The sequence below is a fragment of the Accipiter gentilis genome, chromosome 7 (assembly GCF_929443795.1).
Source record: "Accipiter gentilis chromosome 7, bAccGen1.1, whole genome shotgun sequence".
NCBI classification, from domain to species: Eukaryota; Metazoa; Chordata; class Aves; order Accipitriformes; family Accipitridae; genus Astur; species Astur gentilis.
Genome location: NC_064886.1, coordinates 44,433,268 through 44,454,071, shown reverse-complemented (window position 1 = coordinate 44,454,071; position 20,804 = coordinate 44,433,268). Strand labels below are relative to the sequence as shown.

The 20,804-nt window shown below is 50.7% G+C and overlaps 1 protein-coding gene across 1 annotated transcript; it reads left to right on the top strand.

Annotated features, from left to right (window-relative positions):
• The first annotated feature begins 5,044 nt into the window (after positions 1-5,044).
• LOC126040232 (uncharacterized) lies at positions 5,045-7,285 on the top strand. Its single transcript, XM_049804217.1, has 3 exons — positions 5,045-5,104; positions 5,300-7,052; positions 7,096-7,285. The coding sequence occupies exons 1-2, from the start codon at positions 5,045-5,047 to the stop codon at positions 6,299-6,301; spliced, it is 1,062 nt and encodes a 353-aa protein (XP_049660174.1). The 3' UTR covers positions 6,302-7,052; positions 7,096-7,285.
• Positions 7,286-20,804: the final 13,519 nt, after the last annotated feature.

Here is a 20,804-nt window from a genome sequence, read left to right as displayed (position 1 = left end):
CGGCTCAAAGCTCCAGGCCGCTGCACAGGCAATTAACGCCAGCCAATTTGTTTTATCCTGACTGCGAAAATTAGAAAGCAGACATGGAGATTAGATTAGGGATGTCTGTCAAGTGGAACTTGGAGTGAATATTTTAGGATACAAAATGGAAATCAGGAAAACAAAGCTGGGACTTCATTCGGAGGAGCTGACAGGCCGAGGTGGGGAGGAAGGAGAGAGATTTAGATGTTTTCTGTTCCAAGGAGTGCCACCATGTCTGTATTTAGATATACACCCATCTCACTCTCCCACTACCAGACAGCTCTCCATTTTCATCTGCACATCACCAGTACTCTGTGGCTGCGTGCACAGATACCGACTGCCCCTTTCGGGAAGCGTGAGCTCATATTGAGAGCGCGCTTTGAAGTTGCTGTGTATTACACAGCCTGAACCAACATGTTGCCTATGTATACCCTGATTACACACTTGGATTAGCAAACACAGTACAACTGGGTGAGACCGCTGCTTGGGACTTAGTCAGCTTTGTGCCATTAGTACTCCTTTGTCCATCGCTAGCACCTTCCATCAGAGGATCTCAAACCACTTTATATTCATGAACTGAACAGCAGAGCCCTTCTGCAAAATGAGCAAGTGTTATTATCCCCATTTTGCACAGGGAAGCCGAAGCAGAGATAAGTTAAGGTCTTGCTTGTAACTATGTGAATGCATAAATAGCTTATGCAGCAGCAGACATTGTATTTGCACATACCAGCAGTGTGTCCGACACCCCAATGGCTATTTGTGCAGCTAAACGTCCAGCCATGGCTGTGGCAGAATCAGCCATGGTGCACACGAGGGGGCAGTTTGCAAACATCCACGCAGAGAGCTAACAAAAATGCAGGTCACAGTGTCCTGCCTGTGATCAGCTGCATAACAGGAACAGATCTGGAGTGACCCAGCAACGTGGCCCTGGAGCAAACGCTGCCTCTTCCCCCTCACATGGACCCAATGCCCGGGAGCCGACGGGCAGCTCTCTGCTGGCTGAGGGGGCTGTGTGTGATGCTGTCTGATGTTCTGCTTCTCGGATTCAACAGATGCTGGCCTCTTCCGTAGCTGTATGTTATTTCCCAGCAGCCATCCTAAATGGCCAGTTTTTAGAAAGCAATGATCATGCTTTTGCACACAGAAAACTGGAAAATCCTGCCCTGGCAGGGCAGACTTTAAATCCTTGTTTTCTTTGCTTTCTTATCTCACATTGACTAAACATGCCTGGTGCTCATGTCCTGAGGTCCCAGTCCATAATACACCTGATGGTTTTGGGTGGTATTTTAAAAGGAGAACTCTCCAAGTATGTAAACTCTTCAATAGCTCAGAAATCTCCAGCATTTTAACCTTCCTTTCTCTGACAGCCCCTTCTTCACTGTCCCCTCCACCGAATGGCGGGAATGCTGCCTTTGTGCAGCCACTACATGTCAGTTCAGTTAAATTTCAGTATTTAATGTGTATGCTAACAATATACACCTCCTCTGTATCCTGTCCGGTTTTGACCAGATACATCTACTGGCACCAGTGTGAGTCAAGCCTACTGATGGAAAATTGGTGGTTTTGGGTTTTTTTTGTTTCCCCCCCCCCCCCCCCCCCCCCCCGTGCAGTATTTCTACTGGAAGCACCTTTTAACATAAGGAACTTCTGCTTTCCCACCGAATGTGAGCCTACGCGTTTGTGCACATACTTTCCCCCACCCCACCCCAAACGCTGCCTCACTCTCTCCACGTGGGTTCCTGGACTGCATGGCCTCTGAACCAGTGCCCAATATACTGCAATTGAGCAACTGGAAAGGAAGAATCAGTCTGGAGTAAAACCCAGACGGGATCACTTTAACATAAGCAAGACCTTGGAGCATGCAAAGAAGCACAGAGGATGGTGAACTCCTCTAGCAACTGCGAGGCACCTACGTCAGAGCAGATAGTAGTATTTTTACCTAACAAATGGAGGAAAACAAAGAAATGACTGATCAAATCAATGAGAAATTCATGCACACAGGGACAGGGGGACAGCAGGGGAGGCAGCCCACCACTACAGAAACTCTGGATGCTGTGGTATGCCAGGTGCAGGCAGATGACATGAGGTCACTGCAAAACGTAAAATCTGGCTTTCAGGAGCAAAGCACAGACACTGCTCCAGCAGTGCAAAGAGCACAGGCTTGGTCTTGGAGATTAATCAGCAGCTTGTGGGTGCTCAGTGGAAGCTGTGGGCTAATAAGTCAACACGATTGCTGAGTTAGCGACTGGCACATCTCAACAAGGAGCTGTGGTCTCTTGGTGGTGGCGGGAGCTGGCGTGCTCCTGGTGCTGACGGTGCAGGGGGATGCTGGAGCTCTGGGAAGGGCTCCAAGAGGAGCCACAGGCACTGCCCCAGCCTGCAACACTCAAGTGATGGTGCATGTGGGGTTTAGTGGAGAGGAGAGTGAGGGGTAATTTGCTCACACATCTGTATGTAAGTGGTTTTGTGGAGAATGGAGTTGATAAGAGAAGGCTCTTAGATCTAGCAGGCAAAAGCACATCTCAATCTGATGACTGTAAGATGAAACAAGCCAAACTTAAACTGGAAATAAAGCATACGCATTAATAGTTAACTCTTGGCAGAGTAAACTGAAAGCTGTAGGAGATGTGCCATCAGTGGACTTCTACATCGAAGTTTGGACAAAGTTTGTTTCTCTGTTCAACCAGTTACTGATTCCAAAGCCGACATTAATTCTGGTGGTCCTGGGATGGGGTGGGAGACACCGTGCTGGGTTTTCACTGCCCCTTTGGTGCTGAGCCAAACACACCCATCCCTGGGCTTGTCTGGGGGGGGGTATTGCTGGGCTTGTGCTTAAAGGGGTGATCCAGGCTCTGGGTAAGCTACTGCAGAACTACTGAAAGGGGTCTTGGGCTGAAAGCTTTTTTCAGGTTTTTAGTCCTGCTCAGAGGGGCTATTCCTGTGTAGCAGGTGAGCTGAGGTTACATGCGCATCAGTGTTTGCAGGCTGAGGGGACCATTGGCATGATCATGTCATACTCAGGCTGAAGTCCTTCTACAACACTTCTGTTTTGCAGCTAAAAATTTCCATGTTGAGTCTTTGTGTAAAGATGCATTTAATTCAAATGTTTGATTAGCCTCCTTTCAACTATTTCTGAGTTATGGAATGAGTGGAAAAATACTTGCATATAAAAAATTGCTAGTGTTAAAAATAATTCTAACCACAGGAAAAATAGCTACATTTTTTTAGCTTAACCAGACTTCATCCTCATGTGGCCTAACTCCTTCCCAAGAAACAAACACTTCCAACTACACCAAAAATGCTTTTGAGCATGCTCAGATGGTATATGCTGAGCCTACGGGGGGGTGGGGGTGGGTAGAAGGAAAAAGGAAGGGGAAAAGAAAGAAAAAAAAAAAAGACTAAAAACTAATGGAACCCCAGTTTAATCCCACTGTCTCCCTCAACCTGACCATGGAGTGATCTGTGGATGTAATTTGTACAACAGCACTGAAAAAGGAATCTTAAAATAACCAGGACCCCACCTCCCCATATACACCACAGAAATCAAGCACGTGCCTAAGACCTGACAAAGGAGAGAATGACAGCTTATAGTAACACCTGACATCCCGCAATTTAGAGGCTTTATGCTTTTTTATTGTTCTGCAATTTTTTAGCTGTACTTTGTGTGTATGCTTGTTTACGAAGACCAGAGATCGTATAAAAGATGCCCCTGTCCAGGATGCACGTGCCCTTCCACCCATTAGACACGCGGTGCAGGAGGACACAAGCTCTGTCTCAGGGGGCAGCCAGAGCACCCACCCGCTGAGGCTGCCCCAGCAGACGCATCCTGGTCTGCTGGGACCAGGGTGGGTGGACTGCCGCAGAGGGACCATGGTGGGGACAACTGTGCTGCGGCTCTGTGCCGCGGTGGTCCACGTGGAGAAGATGACTCACTCAGGAAAGCTTCCCAGGTTATTTGTGGTTTCAGCACTCAGCCCAAGCATGACCAGAGGCAAGGGAGAAGGAAATCAGGGCCGCTGGGGAACAGCTGGATTTCTCCAGCAGGATTTAATGAGGAATGTGTTTAGCGTCTGATTGGAAAATAGGGGACAACCAACTTGCATCTAGAGCTAGGGAGCTCTTCCACCTCATGGGATAAACACAATGCCAGAAACCACACTTAAGAGAAGTACAAACATCTCCATGGCCATCCACTGATGCTGGCTCTGGGACAGTTGGGACTGTCTGTGCAATGTCCAAAAAAACAAGTGCCCCAGAATTTATTTGGGGAAGGGTTAGTCCAGAGCTCCTTGAAGAGCTGTGGAGGGCTGCACCACTTGAGGATTGGTGATTGACAAATTTAACAAAGGTGACATGCAGCAGCCTTGCTGAGCTCCCTGCATGGAGCTCTGTTGCGTCGTGCTGCAGTGTGCCAGCTCCCAGCTGAACGATTCCTGATAGCCCAAGCAGGAATTTTGAGCGAGCCAGACAGGCAACTGCCAAAACGCAGTAAGAGGATGACAAGAAAGAAGAAGCTGCAGAAGGGTGGGAGGCTGAAAAGGGGTGGGAGGCAGAAAAAAAGCTCGGAAGCTGACAAGAAATTAAAGGCCAAGAAGAGGTGGAGGCTGATAAAAGGTGGGAGGACCAAAAAGGGGTAAGAGGTTAAAATGAAAGAAGAGGCCAAGAAAGGGTGGGAGAACAAAAACAAAGTGGGAGGCTGAGAAGGGCAGAGAGGCCAACAAGAAAGTAGAGGCCAAAAAGGAGTAGAAGTGGAAAAACCAACAGAGGCTAAAAACGAGTGGAACACTGACGGAGGGATGGAAAGCCATCAACAAAATAGAGGATGAAAAGTGATGGGAGGCCAAATAAGGCTGGCAGGTGGAAAAGGACTGAGAGGCCAAAGGGTGAGAGGCCAAAAAAGAGTAGGAGGCCAAAAAAAGTATGAAAGGCCAAAAAGGTGTCAGATGCCAACAAGAAACTAAGAGGCGAAAAAGGGGTGGAGGCTGAAAAAAGCTGTGAGACTGAAAAGAGATGGGAGGCCAAAATGGTGTGGGAGGATGACAAGAAAGCAGAGGATAAAAAGGATGACAAAAAGGACAAGACAGTAGATGCCCTTTTTGGACACCTAACCCTTTTTGGGCTGCCACCTCTGTACAGCATCCCACCCCTTATCGGCCTCCACACTTGTTCAGCCTGCCACCCATTTCCAGCCTCTCCTTTCTCCACAGCCTCCCACCCCTTTTTGACCTCTACTTTCCTCTTGGCCTCCCATACCTTTTTGGTCTCCAACCCCATTTAGTCCTTCTACCTACCTCTTATTGGCCTCTACTTTCTTGTTGGTCTCCAACCCCATTTAGTCCTTCTACCTACCTCTTATTGGCCTCTACTTTCTTGTTGGTCTCCCACCCCTTTTCGGCCTCCCACCCATTTTCGGCCTCCCACCCCTTATTGGCCTCTACTTTCTTGTTGGCCTCCCACCCCTTTTCGGCCTCCCACCCCTTCTTGGCCTCTACTTTCTTGTTCGCCCTCCACACCTTTTGGCCTCCCACCCATTTCTGGCCTCTACTTTCTGCTCGTTCTCCCACCACTTTTTGGCTTCCCACCTGTCTTTGGCCTCTACTTTCTTGTTGGCCTCCCATTTCTTTTTGGCTTCCCAGGCTTGTTTGGTCTCCCTTTTCAGTATGCCACTCCATTTTGGCCTCCAAACCCTTTTCAGCATCTACTTTGTTCTTGGCCTCCCACCCCTTTCTGGCCTCCCATCCATGTTTGGCCTCACAGCCATTTTCAGCCTCTACTTTCTTGTTGGCATCCCACCCCTTTTCAGCGTCTACTTTTGTTATCAGCCTTCCACCCCTTTTTGGCTTCACACCCTTCTTCAGCCTCCCACCCCATTTTGGCCTCTCACCCATTTCTGGCCTTTAATTTTTCTTTGGCCTCCCACCCCTTTTCAGCCTGCCACCCCATTTTGGCTTTCTACCTCTTTTCAGCCTCTACTTTCTTGTTAGCCTCCCACCCATGCTTGCCCTCCCACCCCTTTTTGGCCTCTACTCTGTTGTTGGTCTCCCACCCATGTTTGGCCTCGATTTTCTTGTTGGCCTCCCACTTCTTTTTGGCATCCCACACTTTCCCAGCCTCTACTTTTCTGTTGGTCTCCCACCCTTGTTCGGCCTCCCACCTCTGTCCAGCCTCCCACTCCTTTGTGGCCTCTACTGTCTTGCTAGCCTCCTACCCCTGTTTGGCCTCCCACCCAAGGCTGGAGGCCAGGTGGATACTGAAGGTGGGGAAGCCTGAGTACAGTTAAGATGCTGAAAAAGAGTGAGTGGAGACCAAAAAAGAGTGGGACAGACAGGGGGCAGCTAGAGGCCGAAAAGAACATGGAAGGTGAAAAATAAAGTGGAGGCCAAGCTTAAACTAGATGGGGAGGCTGATTAAAGAGGAGGAGACTGATAAAAGAGGGGGGATGCCAGAACAGGGAGGGGACGCTGGTGGGGAAAAAGGAGGATGTTGGGGAAAGGGGCCACTGAGAACTGAGTGGGAAGACAGAAAGCAGGAGGAGGCTGAAAAAGAATTGGAGGCAAAAAAGAAAGTAGAGACTGAAAACCAGCAGGAGGCCAGAGGCAAGGAGGAGGCCAGAGGTGAGAAGGCAGCTGGAGGTTGAAAAGAAAGTGAGGCCAGAGAGCAGATGGGGTCAAAAAAGAGGGGATCCACAGGGGTGGGTGGCAGAGTGGGCCACAATTGGTGAGGCTGAGAAAGGGTGGCAAGGCCAGAAAAAAGAGGGCAAGGGGAGGCTTAAAAAGTGTGGGCATCAGTGTGCAGGAGGAGGCCAAAAGACGGCCAGGGGCAAGGCCAGAGGGAGGCTTAAAAAAGGGCAGAGGATGAAACGGGGGGGTAGGGGGCAAAAGGAAGCAGCAATCCATAAAAAGAGTTCGAGGCCAAACAGCAGCCTAAAAAAAGTGCACGAGGGGGATACCAAAGGGGAAGGGGCACCTGGAGGGGATGTGAGGCTGAAAAGGCAGAGGAGGCCCGAAGGGGACGGGGGAGACTGGGAAGGAGTGAGGGGGCCCGAGCAGCCTAAGCACGGCAGAAGGGGACCAGGCGCCTAGCCGAAAGCCAGGAGGGGTCCGAGAGGCAGGGGGACGCCAAATAGGGAGACAAGGGTCCGGAGCGGAGCGGGGAGGCTGGACGAGTTTGATGCCGGAAGGGACGCGGTGCGCCGGGGCGCGAGCGGGAGGCCGGACGGGCCAGGAGGCAGCGGGGAGGGAGGCCGGAGGGGCCCGAGGGCGGCGGCAGGCCTCGCCGGCCCGTCAGGCCCCGGGAGACCCGGGCGGGGGGCGGCGCCGGCAGGCCCCGCCACGTCACGGCCCCGCCCCGCCACACTCCGCGCCGCCGCCGGCAGGGGTCGCCTTCGGCCCGCTCTAGCGGCGCTCGGCGAGATGGCGGCGGCGCCCCCGGCGCTCGGGACGGCGACGGCGGCGGCGGCTCCTCCTCCTCCTCCTCCCAGCGGCCGCCGGGGCCGCGGTGCTGCCGGGCGGCTCCAGGCACCTTTGTTCTCCCGCCGCTCCCCGCCTCGCCGGTCTGCGGTGGCCCCCGGGCGGCCGCTCCTCGGGCCGGGGCGCGGAGCCGAGGCAGCCCCGAAACGTCGCCGCCCCCAGGCGGCCGGAGCGGGCGAGGAGGACCCGGGCGCCGCGGGCACCGCCCCGCCCGCCGAGCAGCGCCGGGGCCCGGCGCCCGCCCGGGGCACCTGGGGGGCTCCCCCCAGCCCCCGCCTGCCCGCCGCCGGGGTCTCGTCCTCGGGTCACATCGGCGCTGGGCGCGCGGGCCGGCGGCGCTGCCCGGGAGGGGCTGCCTGGGGGCGGCGGGGGGGTGGGGGGTGGTGCAGGTGCCGCCCGCGGCAGCGTGGCCCGAGCCCCGGGGGAAGGGGGGAGGTGGGTCCCAGGCCGCCCGATCGTTGGCAGAGCGGCTGTGGCGGCCGGCTGGCTGCATGAAAGGGAGAACGGGAACAGGGTTATGCGCTCGTGGAATTTTAATGAGCCTTAAAGGTTATTTCTCTGCAGTTCTAGTGAAAATTTCCCATTCTCTGTGTTTGCAGGGAACTGGTACCTCCGGTCTAATCACATCTGGGTACTGTCTAGGGCACACTCTGTGTGTTTGGCTGGTGAGGAATATCAACAAACATAAATTATCGGTAGCGTGGTCAGAGTCTACAGGGGAGAAATAACAAACAGGAAAGCCTTGCATGGCTTTGCATTCTACGATGAAAATGATCTCATTATCCTTTCCAGGGTCTCAGCCAGCTACTTGAAAAATACTTATTAAAAAAACATTGCAGCTCTTGGGAGAGGGTCCCCTCCAGAGAAGGGAGGAAGAAAGAAATGGATGTGTAAAAATAGAGCAGGAGGAAACAGCTACAGTGGCAAAAATAGGAACCTGCCCTGCTGCGCTTCCAGCACAGGCTGAGAGCCCAGGCCAAATCCTGGAGTAGATGGAAGTGCTCCTTGCCTCCTTTGTCCCTCCAGCCCTCCACTTCTTCCCTTGAAATCTCGGGGGGGGTGGCTGTTGAGGCAATCGCTGGTACATGTGGGGGCCCGCCCAGCCCAGCCCAGCCCAGTCACACAGAAGCCAACCTTTGACATTCCCGTTGCTCAAACACCAGGTACCTCGACTCATCCCTGGCACAGCGGCGCAGATGCTGGTGCCTGAGGAAGCCTGGGTGCTTCACATAGAGGGCAGAGGCTGCTGCTCTCTGCGGCACAGGCCCAGTGCCGCAGAAGCACAGAGCGGGGGCCGCTTCAGATCGTCTAGTCCAACCCGCCTGCCCAGGTAGGTCAGCTGGAGCAGGCTGCCCAGGGCTGCGTCTAGTTGGGTTTTAATCACCTCCACCCAGGATAAGAGGAACAAACAGGCGCGGGAGTGACCCCGCAAACCTGAAGGTGGGCACCAGCTTGCCGAGGCTGCCTCCTGCCCAGCGCCCATGTGCTGGCATGCCTCTCTGTGCTGTCTTGTATTTACTCCCATCACAGCAACCGTTTCCACCTCTGCTACTGCAAGCTGCATCTTGGTTTCTTGTGTCTGTGGGTTAAGGACATACATAAACTGCATAGGAGCTGCCACATGGTGCTATAAGGAAGCATGAGCTAGAAATCATCAGAAAGCAGAGATCCTGCTAGAAGAAGGAAGGAACGAGTGAAGGAAAAGCAGTGCTGCTCAGGTCCGGTCACAGAACACCATGCCTTGGTGGTTCTTGCAGGTACAGCCACTAAACCGCTAGGAGATGGATGGTACACCTGGACAGCTACATCAGTATTGGCTCCGGGGGGCTCCTCCTGAACCAGCAGCAATGGCAACAGCAGGTGGGAAAAGATAAGGGGAAAACACAGAGGCTGAGGGGAGACAGAAACCAGGGAGAGCTGGGTAAGTGGAAAAAGACTCTTGTGGTGGGGACCACAGGGAGATCCTCCACAGGGTGGGTGAGCAGGCATGGGAATGCAGAAATAGAGGTAGAAAGAGAGGATCCTCATGCCCTTCCTTTCCTTACGGTTAACCTTAAGTCTCTGGGCCAAAAAGAAAGCGTTATTCTAAGATACAGAAAAGACAAAGCATAAAAACCAGGAGAAACAAAGTTGAGACCATACTGCTGCTGCATAGAAAGCTTCATTAGCCCCGCTGGCACAGCAATAATCAGAAAAAAAAAAAAAATCAGTAGGAGTGATGCAAAGGGGATTGACTGCCAAGGGAGGAAGTAGTGCATTTGCCATCTCTTGATGTCTTCAAGTCCAGTTGAACTCCCTTCCGAAGCTGCCTTTGTCAAACAAGTTATCGAATTCGGCAGTAACATGGCGAAATTTTCTTGACTGCAGGCACAGAAGGTCAGACTGCATGACCCCTTCCTGCTCACTCTGTGAATCTACAGAAAGAAAATGCAAAGAATGACTAAGAGAACATGCCATTATTTGTGGTTTTTGATAGTGACTTAACATCACCATTTATCTGCAGGGGCTCCAGCTGCGTTCACTGGTTAGATGTGCTTGTGCTGAACGGTGAAAGGTTAGTGGGAGCCACCCAGCAGAACTCAAGCGATGAAGCCGGCCACTCTTCAGCGCTGGACCTTTGCAGGCTGCATCATCTGAAGTGTGTGGGCCTGTCCCTGTGCCACGTGGGCCATCAGCAGTCCTGTGGCCTGTATAACAATGGCCTTTGGGCTTGGTATGGTAAGTGAAGGTGGGATCTCAGAAGGAATCTTTGCAATAAGGTTGAAAGGGTGACCACATTCGACAGCTGCGGGTGTTTTGTTTAAGGAGGCTCAGTGTCCAAGTGCAGGGCAAACGCAGGCTGTTCCTAGCGGTTCTGCCTGACCTGACCCTGAGTTTTGCTTCAGCAGAGAGTGGGACCCTGAGCTCTTCCCACAGTGTTAACGCAGCCTCTCAGGCAGGGCTGGTGTACTGGAGGGTAGACATGCTTGGAAGAGGACAGGGCTGCAGTGCTGTAAGGCTGATCTTAACTCATCGTTTCTTGTTTTTCAGATGTTTAGCAGCTGTCCCCGATCTTGAAGGTACAAGATACAGCCAAGTGGTCTTAACCCTGCTAAAGTTCTGGGGCATTTGCACTTTCTTTCTTACAAGTCTTCACTTGCAGTCTCAGCTGCTGTAGCTCTATTCCCTCCTCAGGAGTGAGGGCTTGGGGCTGTACTAGATAAAACCAGATACAGATGGAGAGATGGTTCTATGGAAATGTTTGCTCAGTGCCCAGGAGCAGCCCAAAAGGCAAACTGACTGTTAAGAATTATTAGGAAAATAATGGAGAGCAGATCACAGTTATGCCACTGAATAGATCCATAGTGGAAGCTGTGCTGTGATTACCATATGCAGCTTTGGTCTGCATCTCTCAGGAAAAAAAAGAGTTGGACATGTTTCAGAGAAGGGCAAGAAGGATGATCAAATACAAAGAATATTTTCCATGTGAGGAAGAAGTAGATAGTCTCTTTAGCCTGGAAAAGAAATGACTGAAGAGGATTATAAAATCAAGTTTGGCATATAGAGGTTGTCTGCAGTATGATTTCTCATTGTCCCTTCAATATAAGAAACAGCAGCACCCCATAAATTAGCTGGTAACAACTACAAAACAAAAACCAGTTCTTTTTTTTTTTAGTGTCATATGTTGTGTCAGACTGCCTCGCACAGGATGCGGTGGGCTCCCAAAGTTTATATGCATTCGAAAAGGAATTAAACATTTTAATGGGAGAAAAAGATCCACTTACACTGATTAAATGCAAGACCCCACTTCTGCTTCTGAAGCCTCCGAGCTGCGGATCAGTGGAGGCTGGCAGAGTATTCTGGGCAGCACCACGCTATCTATGCCCTCTTTTTACACTGACCAAGAGAGCAGTTCTTGTCTACTGTCAGAGATGAGACAGTGGGCTAGACAGACTTTCAGCTGATCGCAGAGTTTTCTTTCCTTCACTGCTCCAGGCTCCTTTGCAAGGACTGATCCTGCCCCGTCTCAGTATCAGTCTGTTCTCCTTTTTTAAGGAGCTGTATCCAAAAAGCCTAGCTTAAAAATTTGCAGTGGTGGGCTAGTAACCCTACCTCTGCACTGCCATGTCAGGATACACGTGAGCCTTCATAGACTAGTCCACTTTTAAACAACACTCACTCTTAGCAGTGGCAGAGCTGGCAGCAGCGGCTGCAGAAGCCTCTATGCCCCAGCCCCTCTCTGTGATGAGCTGCCAGGATGTCTAGCGAGCAGTTTGCTGTTGTGTCAGCTGGCCAACTTCAGTGTGAAAAACCTGTGCTTTGTTCTCATGGGGAGCCCTCGAGCTGGGTCGACAGCACTTGTACTCCTGCAAGTCAGGGAGCAGCTCTACCCTCGGCGCAAGTGGCGGTGCAGGCCCAGGGAACCAGTGCCTGGCTGCGGCTTGCAGAGTGCTGAGGCTCCCTGTGGCAATTAGGGGCTGCCCGGTGACCTCCTGAGGGGACTTGGCCATGCCAGGGGAGTTTCGGGGAAGCAAGGCACTGTGGACCCCAGCTGGGAAGTCAGCTGCTCCCACCCATATCTGTGGTAACACAGGCTCCTGCTCAGCCCGATGAGTTTGGAACATGGGGTCCTGTCTGAGGCAGCCTTGCATTGTGCTGCATGCCTCCAGAGGACATAAATCAGGAGAGACAATGCTGGTCTGCTGCTGCTCCCCAGAGGGAATGCGGGGGCCCCAGGCATCTTGGTTTGCCACAGGCAATGGAGTTGTGAGGTAATCACTTACCTGCACCGAAGGAGGGGTGTCTCAGCCAGCGCACTTCTGAGTTCTGCCCTCTGGAGCAGGTCAGAGAGCAAGGTGTGATGCTTAAGCAATAGTGAGGGGGGATGGAGTGTAAAGAGGCACCAGCAGAGAAACTGCAGTAGCTTCCAGGGCTGTTTGCTGCAACAGCTCTGTTTACACATGCACTATTACCAGTTATAGCGGGTAACATCTGGGCAATTTTCTAGGAAGTGTTTGACCATTAATGTTTGGTGAGACCTTTTTTTTTTTTTTTTTTTTTCCCAGAGTACATAAACCTGTTTACAGTGATCTCTAATCATATCCAACTTTTGCTGCCACAGAATTACAAGTGCTTGCCATGGTACATGTGGGAGAGGCACCCACCCAAGCACTGCCTTCTGATAGTGTGCTAATCGCAGCCCAGGATGCCCCAGCCTTGCAGAGATTGCTCTGGCAGTTGGAGGAGCTCTTTCTCCATTTGGAGGAGCACAGCTGGCACTCCTCCCCTCTGGGTTCTACAGCTAATAGAGATGACTCAGCCCTTTCCCCACTCTCCTATACCTCTCCACACCAGCTATGGTCCTTACCTTCTCAGGGCTACGTGGTCAGACAAGGGAGTTGGGCAGAGCCTGCTCAATTGCCCCAGCCAGTGCAAGTCTTACTACATAGCTCCCACCATGGAATTAGGAGAGCCCAGTGTAGGGCTTAGGAAGAGGAGACACAGGACCTGTCCCAAAGAGCACTCAGCCATATCACACACAGCATGTGAGGCTAGTAGTGAGGAGACGGGGTGCTAGAAGACATGGGCAGAGCTGTACAGCCACCCACTGGTGTGAGCCCCCTGCACACACCTGGATTGCTCAGCTGGGAGTTTTGAGATAACTGCGGACCTTTGCCTGCCATCAGCAGGATGAAGGTTGGCTCGGCCATGACTCCAGTTGTCTTTATCGTCATGCTCATTGCTCTGAGTCTGCCCTCCAGCCCCACTGAGCTCAGGAGGCTCTCATTTACATTCCAGCCAATTCGAAGAAGAGATACACAGCATGGGTAAAAGGAGACCCTCACAGCCACTCCAGCTCCTTGGGCTGGTGGCTCCTGTAGATTGTTATGCCAAGCCCTGCTCCAACAGCGTTTGCTGCTTTGAGCTTTAACCTGCTTCTAACACTAGCAACTATTTGGTAGTTTTCCAGCAGGCAGTGGGTTTACCAGATTTGTGCAAAGCATGGTACTTGTCCTTTGGTCAGCTGGAGGGCTGGTTTTGGCTACAGCAACTGGTGTCTGTCAGGAGCTAGTATAAGAACCTACAATAAGCTGTGGAGAGCAAGATGGATCACAATGGCTTCCTGGTGGGTGCAAAACTGCACTGTTATTCCTGCTGCACACAATACTGGGCTCTCTGTCACATTTCTCATCTTCATGTGGAATTCGTCTGGGCAGCTGCCGTTCCCGAAAGACAACTTCAAGTGAATGAAATAAATGACTGTTTTTCGTACTGCACAACATGATTCCAAACACCCCAGTGCAGATGCACTAGCCAGATTCCAAGAATCAATCACCAAATTGCACCGGCTCCTTCTGGAGCAAGCTACCATTGGAGAAACTGAAAACAGTTTTTGTGTAGCTATACTGAAACTTCACAGTCGATTTTAAGCCTCTTAGACAGTATAATACTAAATGCAAGTTCCTGCTGAGGGCTATCGACTTCAGTATGTGCCAAGCTGCAGGGAACACCCCGTGCCATGCCTGCATGTGACAGAATGCTTCCCTGCACCAGCAGTGTGACTCAGATCAGAGACCAGCTTCCTGGGATTTCCCATCAGCATCCTTTAAGATTGTCATCCAGCAGAAGGGATCTGTGCGGCCACAAGGTGCAATGCACCAGGAAACAGCATCATCTTCAAAACACACAAAGGGATTAGCACAGTCTGAAAACAGCAACATGCTGCCCTCTGTTCAGGGGTGGAGACATGTTGCCTGCTGGGGCCTTGGGGATGGAGGAGGCTAGCCCTTCAGATTTAGCTTTCCCAGGTCAGTTGTGCTTGTAAGTGCACACTGTGTTGAAGTAATGGCACATTCTTGCAGTATAAATCCTAACCTGACTTCTCTCAAAGCATCTGCTCTCATGCTGCCATGGTGCTAGGGAATGTCTGTGTGGAGGAATGCAAGGATGTACCTTAAATATTTGTAATTAATTAACAGCAGTGGTGTTTTGGTGCTGTAGGACCACACCAAGGCCACAGATTATTCACAGCCCCTGTAAGTTAGAGCAGCAGGCAGCATGCAGTGCTGCAGCCATGCTTTGGCAGCACTGGTAACTGATGTCCCATGCATGCAGTGTCAGAGTAAGGAGTATAATGGCTGGTTATGTGATCCATATTGTCCCTAGCCTGCCCTGTGCTTTTGTCCCTTCTCACACCTACCTTCTTTCACATCTGCTCCAGTGTGTCAGAGTTCCATAAAAGCTCCCAATATATGGAACTGATGGGACATGTTGTAGGTCTTAAAGCATCCAGATGGGTGCTCCTTTAGCCAAACCCTTTCCTACAGCTCTCCCAACTACCAGAACAAGGAATACAAGCCAGAGAATCCAAGATGATTTCCCTTGGCACCATGTAGAAGAGGTGCTCAATGGGCAATATGGCCAGGCCACCAGAGCAACTCCTGGAGGCGAGCTGCTTGGTGCTGTTCCTGTTGTCACTTCAAGCAGTGCCTCTGCTTTGTCACACACTTCCTATTCTGCTGCACACAGCTCTCTGCAGCAATCTAGCAGTCACAAATCCTCCATCTTTATGTCATGCAGTGATTCCCCTACACCATTATTTTTGTATACCTTCCACTGTAATAAAGAAGAGGCCAATACTGAGAGCTGCAATGAATGTTCAGCCAGCATTTCCCTTTCCTTTCTCTGTTAGATCATCCTGTTTAGTGGCAGAGCATGGTAATCAGCCAAATATCATATTAGAAAATGGTTTTAACAAGGGTAGCTCTGCCCAGCCCACTTCCACATGGTAACCAAGAACACAGTGAGTGAAAGGGCCCCTGCTCTAGTTTGGTGCACCCCTATTTCTGGAGTTTGTTCGTACAATAGCAAAATTACAGACTAAACCACTTTCCATTCCTTTCTTTCACTCTAAATTAAAGACCATCTATTGAAGACTCTCACTTCAAAAAACAGCCAGGCACTTTCTACTATCAAGCAAAATGCCTGAAGAATAAATGGCTCCTATCAGAAATAAAGCATTTTAGTTCTGCCACAAGCAGAGAGATCTGTGTTTATAAGTCTCTCCAAAGGCAACTCCATCTTTCCTGCTTTCCTCTCATTTTCTTTTGATGCACAAAGCCTGCACACTGCAGTGCTGTGATTGGATTCAGCTTTGGAGCAGTGTAATTGTAAATATTCATTGGAATCCAAGCTAGTTTTCCCAAGTCTCTCTTAAAGGCTCTGCAGCTATACAAACAGCCGTGGCTCTGCATTAGCCTCACAGCCTGGAGGCTGCCTAATTCTGCACAGTCCCAAAGACTGCTCCTTCAGAGGCTGCATGGAGAGAAATCAGCCTTGCAGACCATTTTAGTCAATGCTCTATTCTTCTCTTTATTCCCTCTCTAACAAATGTGTTGTAAAACTGGCTCTCAGACCCAGGTACCCGGTGGGGTTCCTTGCCGGTGTCTACACAAGTAACACAGTTCACCTTCACTTGCACTTCCCACTGGCTCTCGTGGCTGTGTGTGTTTCTAGCCCTGTCTATCTACTGACAGTGCTAGGGTGTCTGTGTGTCCTGGTATACAGTATATGGTACATGCCTGTGCGCATTCCACCCTCCCACTGAGGACCCATAATCCAAATGGATGCTGCTTAGTACTAACACGGCAGATGTCCATGAGGCTTTGTGGTAGGCAACACACATCTTGCTAACAACTGCACCCCCCTTGGTTACTGGGAAGAAAGCAGATAGATCAACCATTGATATCCAGGCAATTCTTCCTCTCCAGCTACTGAAGTTCCGTGACTGCACCCAAACAGTACGAGGTAGGCAAAGGGCAGTAGACTCCTACAGCCATCAAGGAGCAGAGGCAAGACCTTTCCATGTCAGACCCTGACCTCCATGTTGCCTGGGCCAGCCACTGCACAGCAAGACTGCATGGCATCAAGCTGACCTTGCTCTCCAGGTGGTCTCTGACTGATTGCCATGTCCTGCACAATTCATTTGCAAAGCAGCACATGTAAGGAACTGCACACAGTTATTCTACTGAGAATGGAAATTGAATCCAAAAGTTCTGATAGCAAATCTGCGCTCCCATCTCTGCCTCATCTACTCTTATGTTTACCACCAAGGGTGGAACTGCAGTGCTTGGGCCAAAGCCTGAGGCACAGCAGCACATCATACAGATGGTGGTATCAGGGCCTTCATCACCCACTGACATCCTCCAGGCTCTGCTTGCTCTTTTCAGCATATGTTAAAGCACATGTTCTGGCTACTGGGTAACCTGTGACCAGATAAGTAGGTAGTAAAAGGGGCAAAATCCAGCTTGCTTTCCACATGCCAGTTCCTGGGTGCAGCTTAGCAAACAAAGCACCTGCCAGTTCCAGCTGAAGCAGTGCAGACTGCCGGATGTATTGCTAAAGGGAGCAGCTCAGAGGCTGCCAGCTGTACAGTTCTATCCCGTGCTGCAGTGCTGTTGCCTGATCCTTGTCTGCTTCAGTCAGGGCCCTGGCACCAGTTCTCAGCCACCTTCACTGAGGTCTCTGCTCACTCTGTGGAGCCCATCTTTACCCAGGAGCATTCTGGACAGCAGGCTCCTCTGGAACATGTGAAGGAGCACCAAGTCATCAGCCCAGTATGTTCAGGTGAGTGCTAAGGCTCCAGTATGAGAGATTAGGCAGGTCCACTTACTTGTCCTTCCAGAGGGCTGGAAGGGGAGAGTCTCTGTGCATATGGAGACCTCCAGCCCACCACACTCAGAACAGAGAACCCACTTCCCTGAGAAGAGAGCTGAAGGAACATCACTAATGAGGAAGACACATGAGGATGACTTCACATGGGAAACCGCTAGTGTGTACTCCCCAGCAAGTCTCTCCTGTGAACAAGCCTGCATGAGCATAACGGTGAGGTGGAAGAATGCTCCCACAAACCAACACTGCTACCCAGCATGGGAACACAGCCAGCACTGCTGGAGATGTGACACCACCTGAAGCACAAATCTGGGACTAAGGCTTGTGGAGATCAGGTGAACCATAGCAGGACACGGGCACACATCCAAGACTCAAGTGCAGTCACTTTGCTAGAAAGGGGAATCAGCCGCGGAAATGATATGTTGATATCACATGAACACTAAAGGAGACTATGGTGGCGCTCTGAAGAAGGCAGAGCTGGGTTTCAAGGTAGGGGCAGGGATAGATTTAGGAAATGAGCAAGGCTGGTGTGAACCTCAAGAGGTTGATAGCCCATCTTCCAGTTCTAAGACAGGGCAACCTACAAGTGCCCTGTCTTTTGTTTATCTGTCCTTAAAGATCTCCTGTGATGCAGAATCCTCAGACCCCTGGCAGTCTGTTCATGTGCATTGTTCTCCTCCCAATTAGAAAACTGTTCCTAACCTGAATATTTCTTGATGCAGGCTATGCCCATTAGTTCTTGTGTGTGCCTCCATGGGCATGGACAACAGATGGCTTTGTTCCTCTTCCCAGGAGTTTCTTACATGCAGCTGGTGGTGTGATTTTTGTCAGTCATGCAGGAGAAAAAAACCAAAACAACAAAACAGCCAGATCAGAAACAACAAAAGAAAACCTGTCTGGTGGAACTCACTGCCACACAAAGAGGCAGCAACTATGAGTGCCCTGTGAGAAAAGATAAAGTAATGAGGCCTTTATAAAGATAACAGCTCCCAGAGTCAAAACAGCTTTTCGGAGAGAAACACCCTGCTCCAGGGCTCCTTGTGGTAGCCACCAAAATTGTCCTCTTTATATCCTTTCCTACCACAGAGGCAGGCAGCTCAAGGCCAGCTGCCTTCAGATGTGGTGAAGGAGACGGCCCTGGAGAAGGTCCAGCCTCCAGCCGAAGGGAACCAACGTGGAAGACCATGTGGTCACAAGCAGGAGCTGGATGGTGAGACGTGCCCGGTGGCTGAGTGGCAGGAGCCAGTCCCTGGGGTCACTGTGGAAATCCACCCTCTCCTCTCGCAGATATGACACATTGCCTTTCTCCCACCTGCAGTGTAATGCCATGACTCCGCTGGCGGCTGTCAGGGGACGGAGTGTGCCTGTGGACTCTCCAGGACCTGACACCCAGCCTGGAGCACCGGCAGGGTCCCTGGCATAAGAACGCACCAGTCCTTTTGCTGCACAGCCCTGGTGCAGAGGAGCCTCCCTGGCATGAGCTGAAAGCACAGTCCTTCCCTTCCGGTTCTGTTTTCCAAAGCAGCGAGCGTGGTGTTCTTCAGAGCTTCTGCTATGATGATTTACCCAGGTCACGGTGAGGACAGCTGGCTAACTGAGGTTAACAGCTTTCTCAGTTTCATTTCAAAAAGACATTGGCATGGGAGGTGTATTAAACAATGGTATGCTAAATCCTGATTCATTCACCAGGAGAGCTCACGATCAGGTGGGGGACTCAGCTGACAGGCTGGGCTGTGCTGCTAGCCTTTCCTTAAAGGGCAGGACCATAACTCATGCTCCCAGTGCTAAATTACACCTGACACTCCTTGCAGAGGGCTTCTGGTATGTGCAGCCTGCTACAGCCATCCTGGGACTGCCCGTTGTGGGAGCCTGAAGCCCCCAAAGCAGGAGATTTATCAGCAACTGTGTCTGGGTCAAAAAATCTAAAAAAGATTGGGGCCCTTCTGTCTGGAAGAAGGATGATGGAAAGGAAACAGGACAGAGGTCTATAAAATCGGAAGTGTCACAGGGAAGGTGACTAAGGAATGACTGTTCATGGTCTCTTCCAATAAAACAACAGAAATTGTCATGGGACAGGTTCAAAATAAAAAAAAGGAGGTGTCTTTGCATCCCACGCATAGTTAAGCAGTGGAACTTGCTGCTACAAGACATTGCAGAAGCCAGGTAATATCCGAGTTACAAAAATAGTTTGACAAGTTATGGATGAAAATTCCTCAAGAGCTGTTAAACACAGACTCCTGCTTAGGTTTAGGAAGCCCCTTCATCACAGAAGGTGGGCAAGCATTTTGGGGCGATATCACAAGCCTCCCCTGTTTTTCCCAGGGGAAAAGAGCTCTTTCTTTCCCAGGCATGGGCATAAGCTGCTGCCTGACACAGAGCTAGGTGGAACACTGTTCTGACTCAGAATAGTGTTATATTTTTATGTAACAGGACTTGATGTTCAGTACTTTAATTGGGAGGTTTGTAAGTGAAAATTCAGAGCCGAGCTGTTTTAGATGCCACTTTCACACCAAAACCAAGCAGCTAGGCTCAGCTGAACTCAGTATCAATGGATGGAGGGATGGGATGGGAAGGGAGTAAGACAGAGTAACTTTAAGAAGCAGCAGAGGATTCCTGCCCTGCCATGCTGTCCTTGCACAAATTAATACATGGTCACCTGAGTACATGTGCAGAACAAAACACAGGCATGCACTGACACACTCGCAGATTCATTTGTCCTCCATCATTCATGCACATAGACAAAAGAACACAAACTTCCCGCGCACCCAGCCTTCACTAGCGGACAATTGGAAAATAGGCTCGCAACATGCAGTTCAGCCCACTTACTGTGTTGTGCTGTCTCTTCACCCACACCCCCAGCAGACAAACTGGCAGTAAACAGAACAATATCTCCTTATTTTCCTTCAAATGCAATGAACATAATCATTGCATCATATTAATATATGATGCAATATATGTATTGTTCATATATGTTCATATTCATATGAACATATTCATAATCACAAAATTAAGTGAAACTAAATGTTTCCACTTTGAATAATAAGGGACACCCCCTCCCCCCCCAGTTTTAAAATGCTGCCCTCTGAGCTGCTGCTCAGACAAACCTGCTGTGCTGAGCTCATTCCTGCTATCCAGCATGCTAGTACCTGATACTCCAATATCAAGAGTACCTGGTTTCATCTTCCAGAACACTGAGAATATTTAACTATCAACTTGTTAAAACAGACATGATTTTTCTGGCTTATGGGGTGCTGAAAGAGATTAGAAGTGGGTACCATGGAGGACAGACACAGGTTAAGCAAGTAATCCTGCAGTGTGCAGCAGCAGTAGCTGCACACGTTTTCAGGATTCAGCTGTCTTCACCTCTGTTTGCCATATGGATCTGAATGACAGCTTGTGGTCACAATCCGCTCACGACTACAGGTGCCCGGGTGGGCTTCAGGCAGACAGCCCTATGGCTGAGGAGGCGGGGGAGCGGCACGGTCTCCCAGGCCAGATTCACATGCAGAAGGAACACGCTGCCTGAGCAAATGGACTGGCTCCTGGCAGCTTCTGAAATACAGGGATGGGAAGAGAGGAGCTGTCGCAGGGCAGGGGCAAACAGAGCAGGTGGAGAGAGGACTGGCACAAGCACTGCCCAGCAGGCCTCCTGTCAGGTCCGCA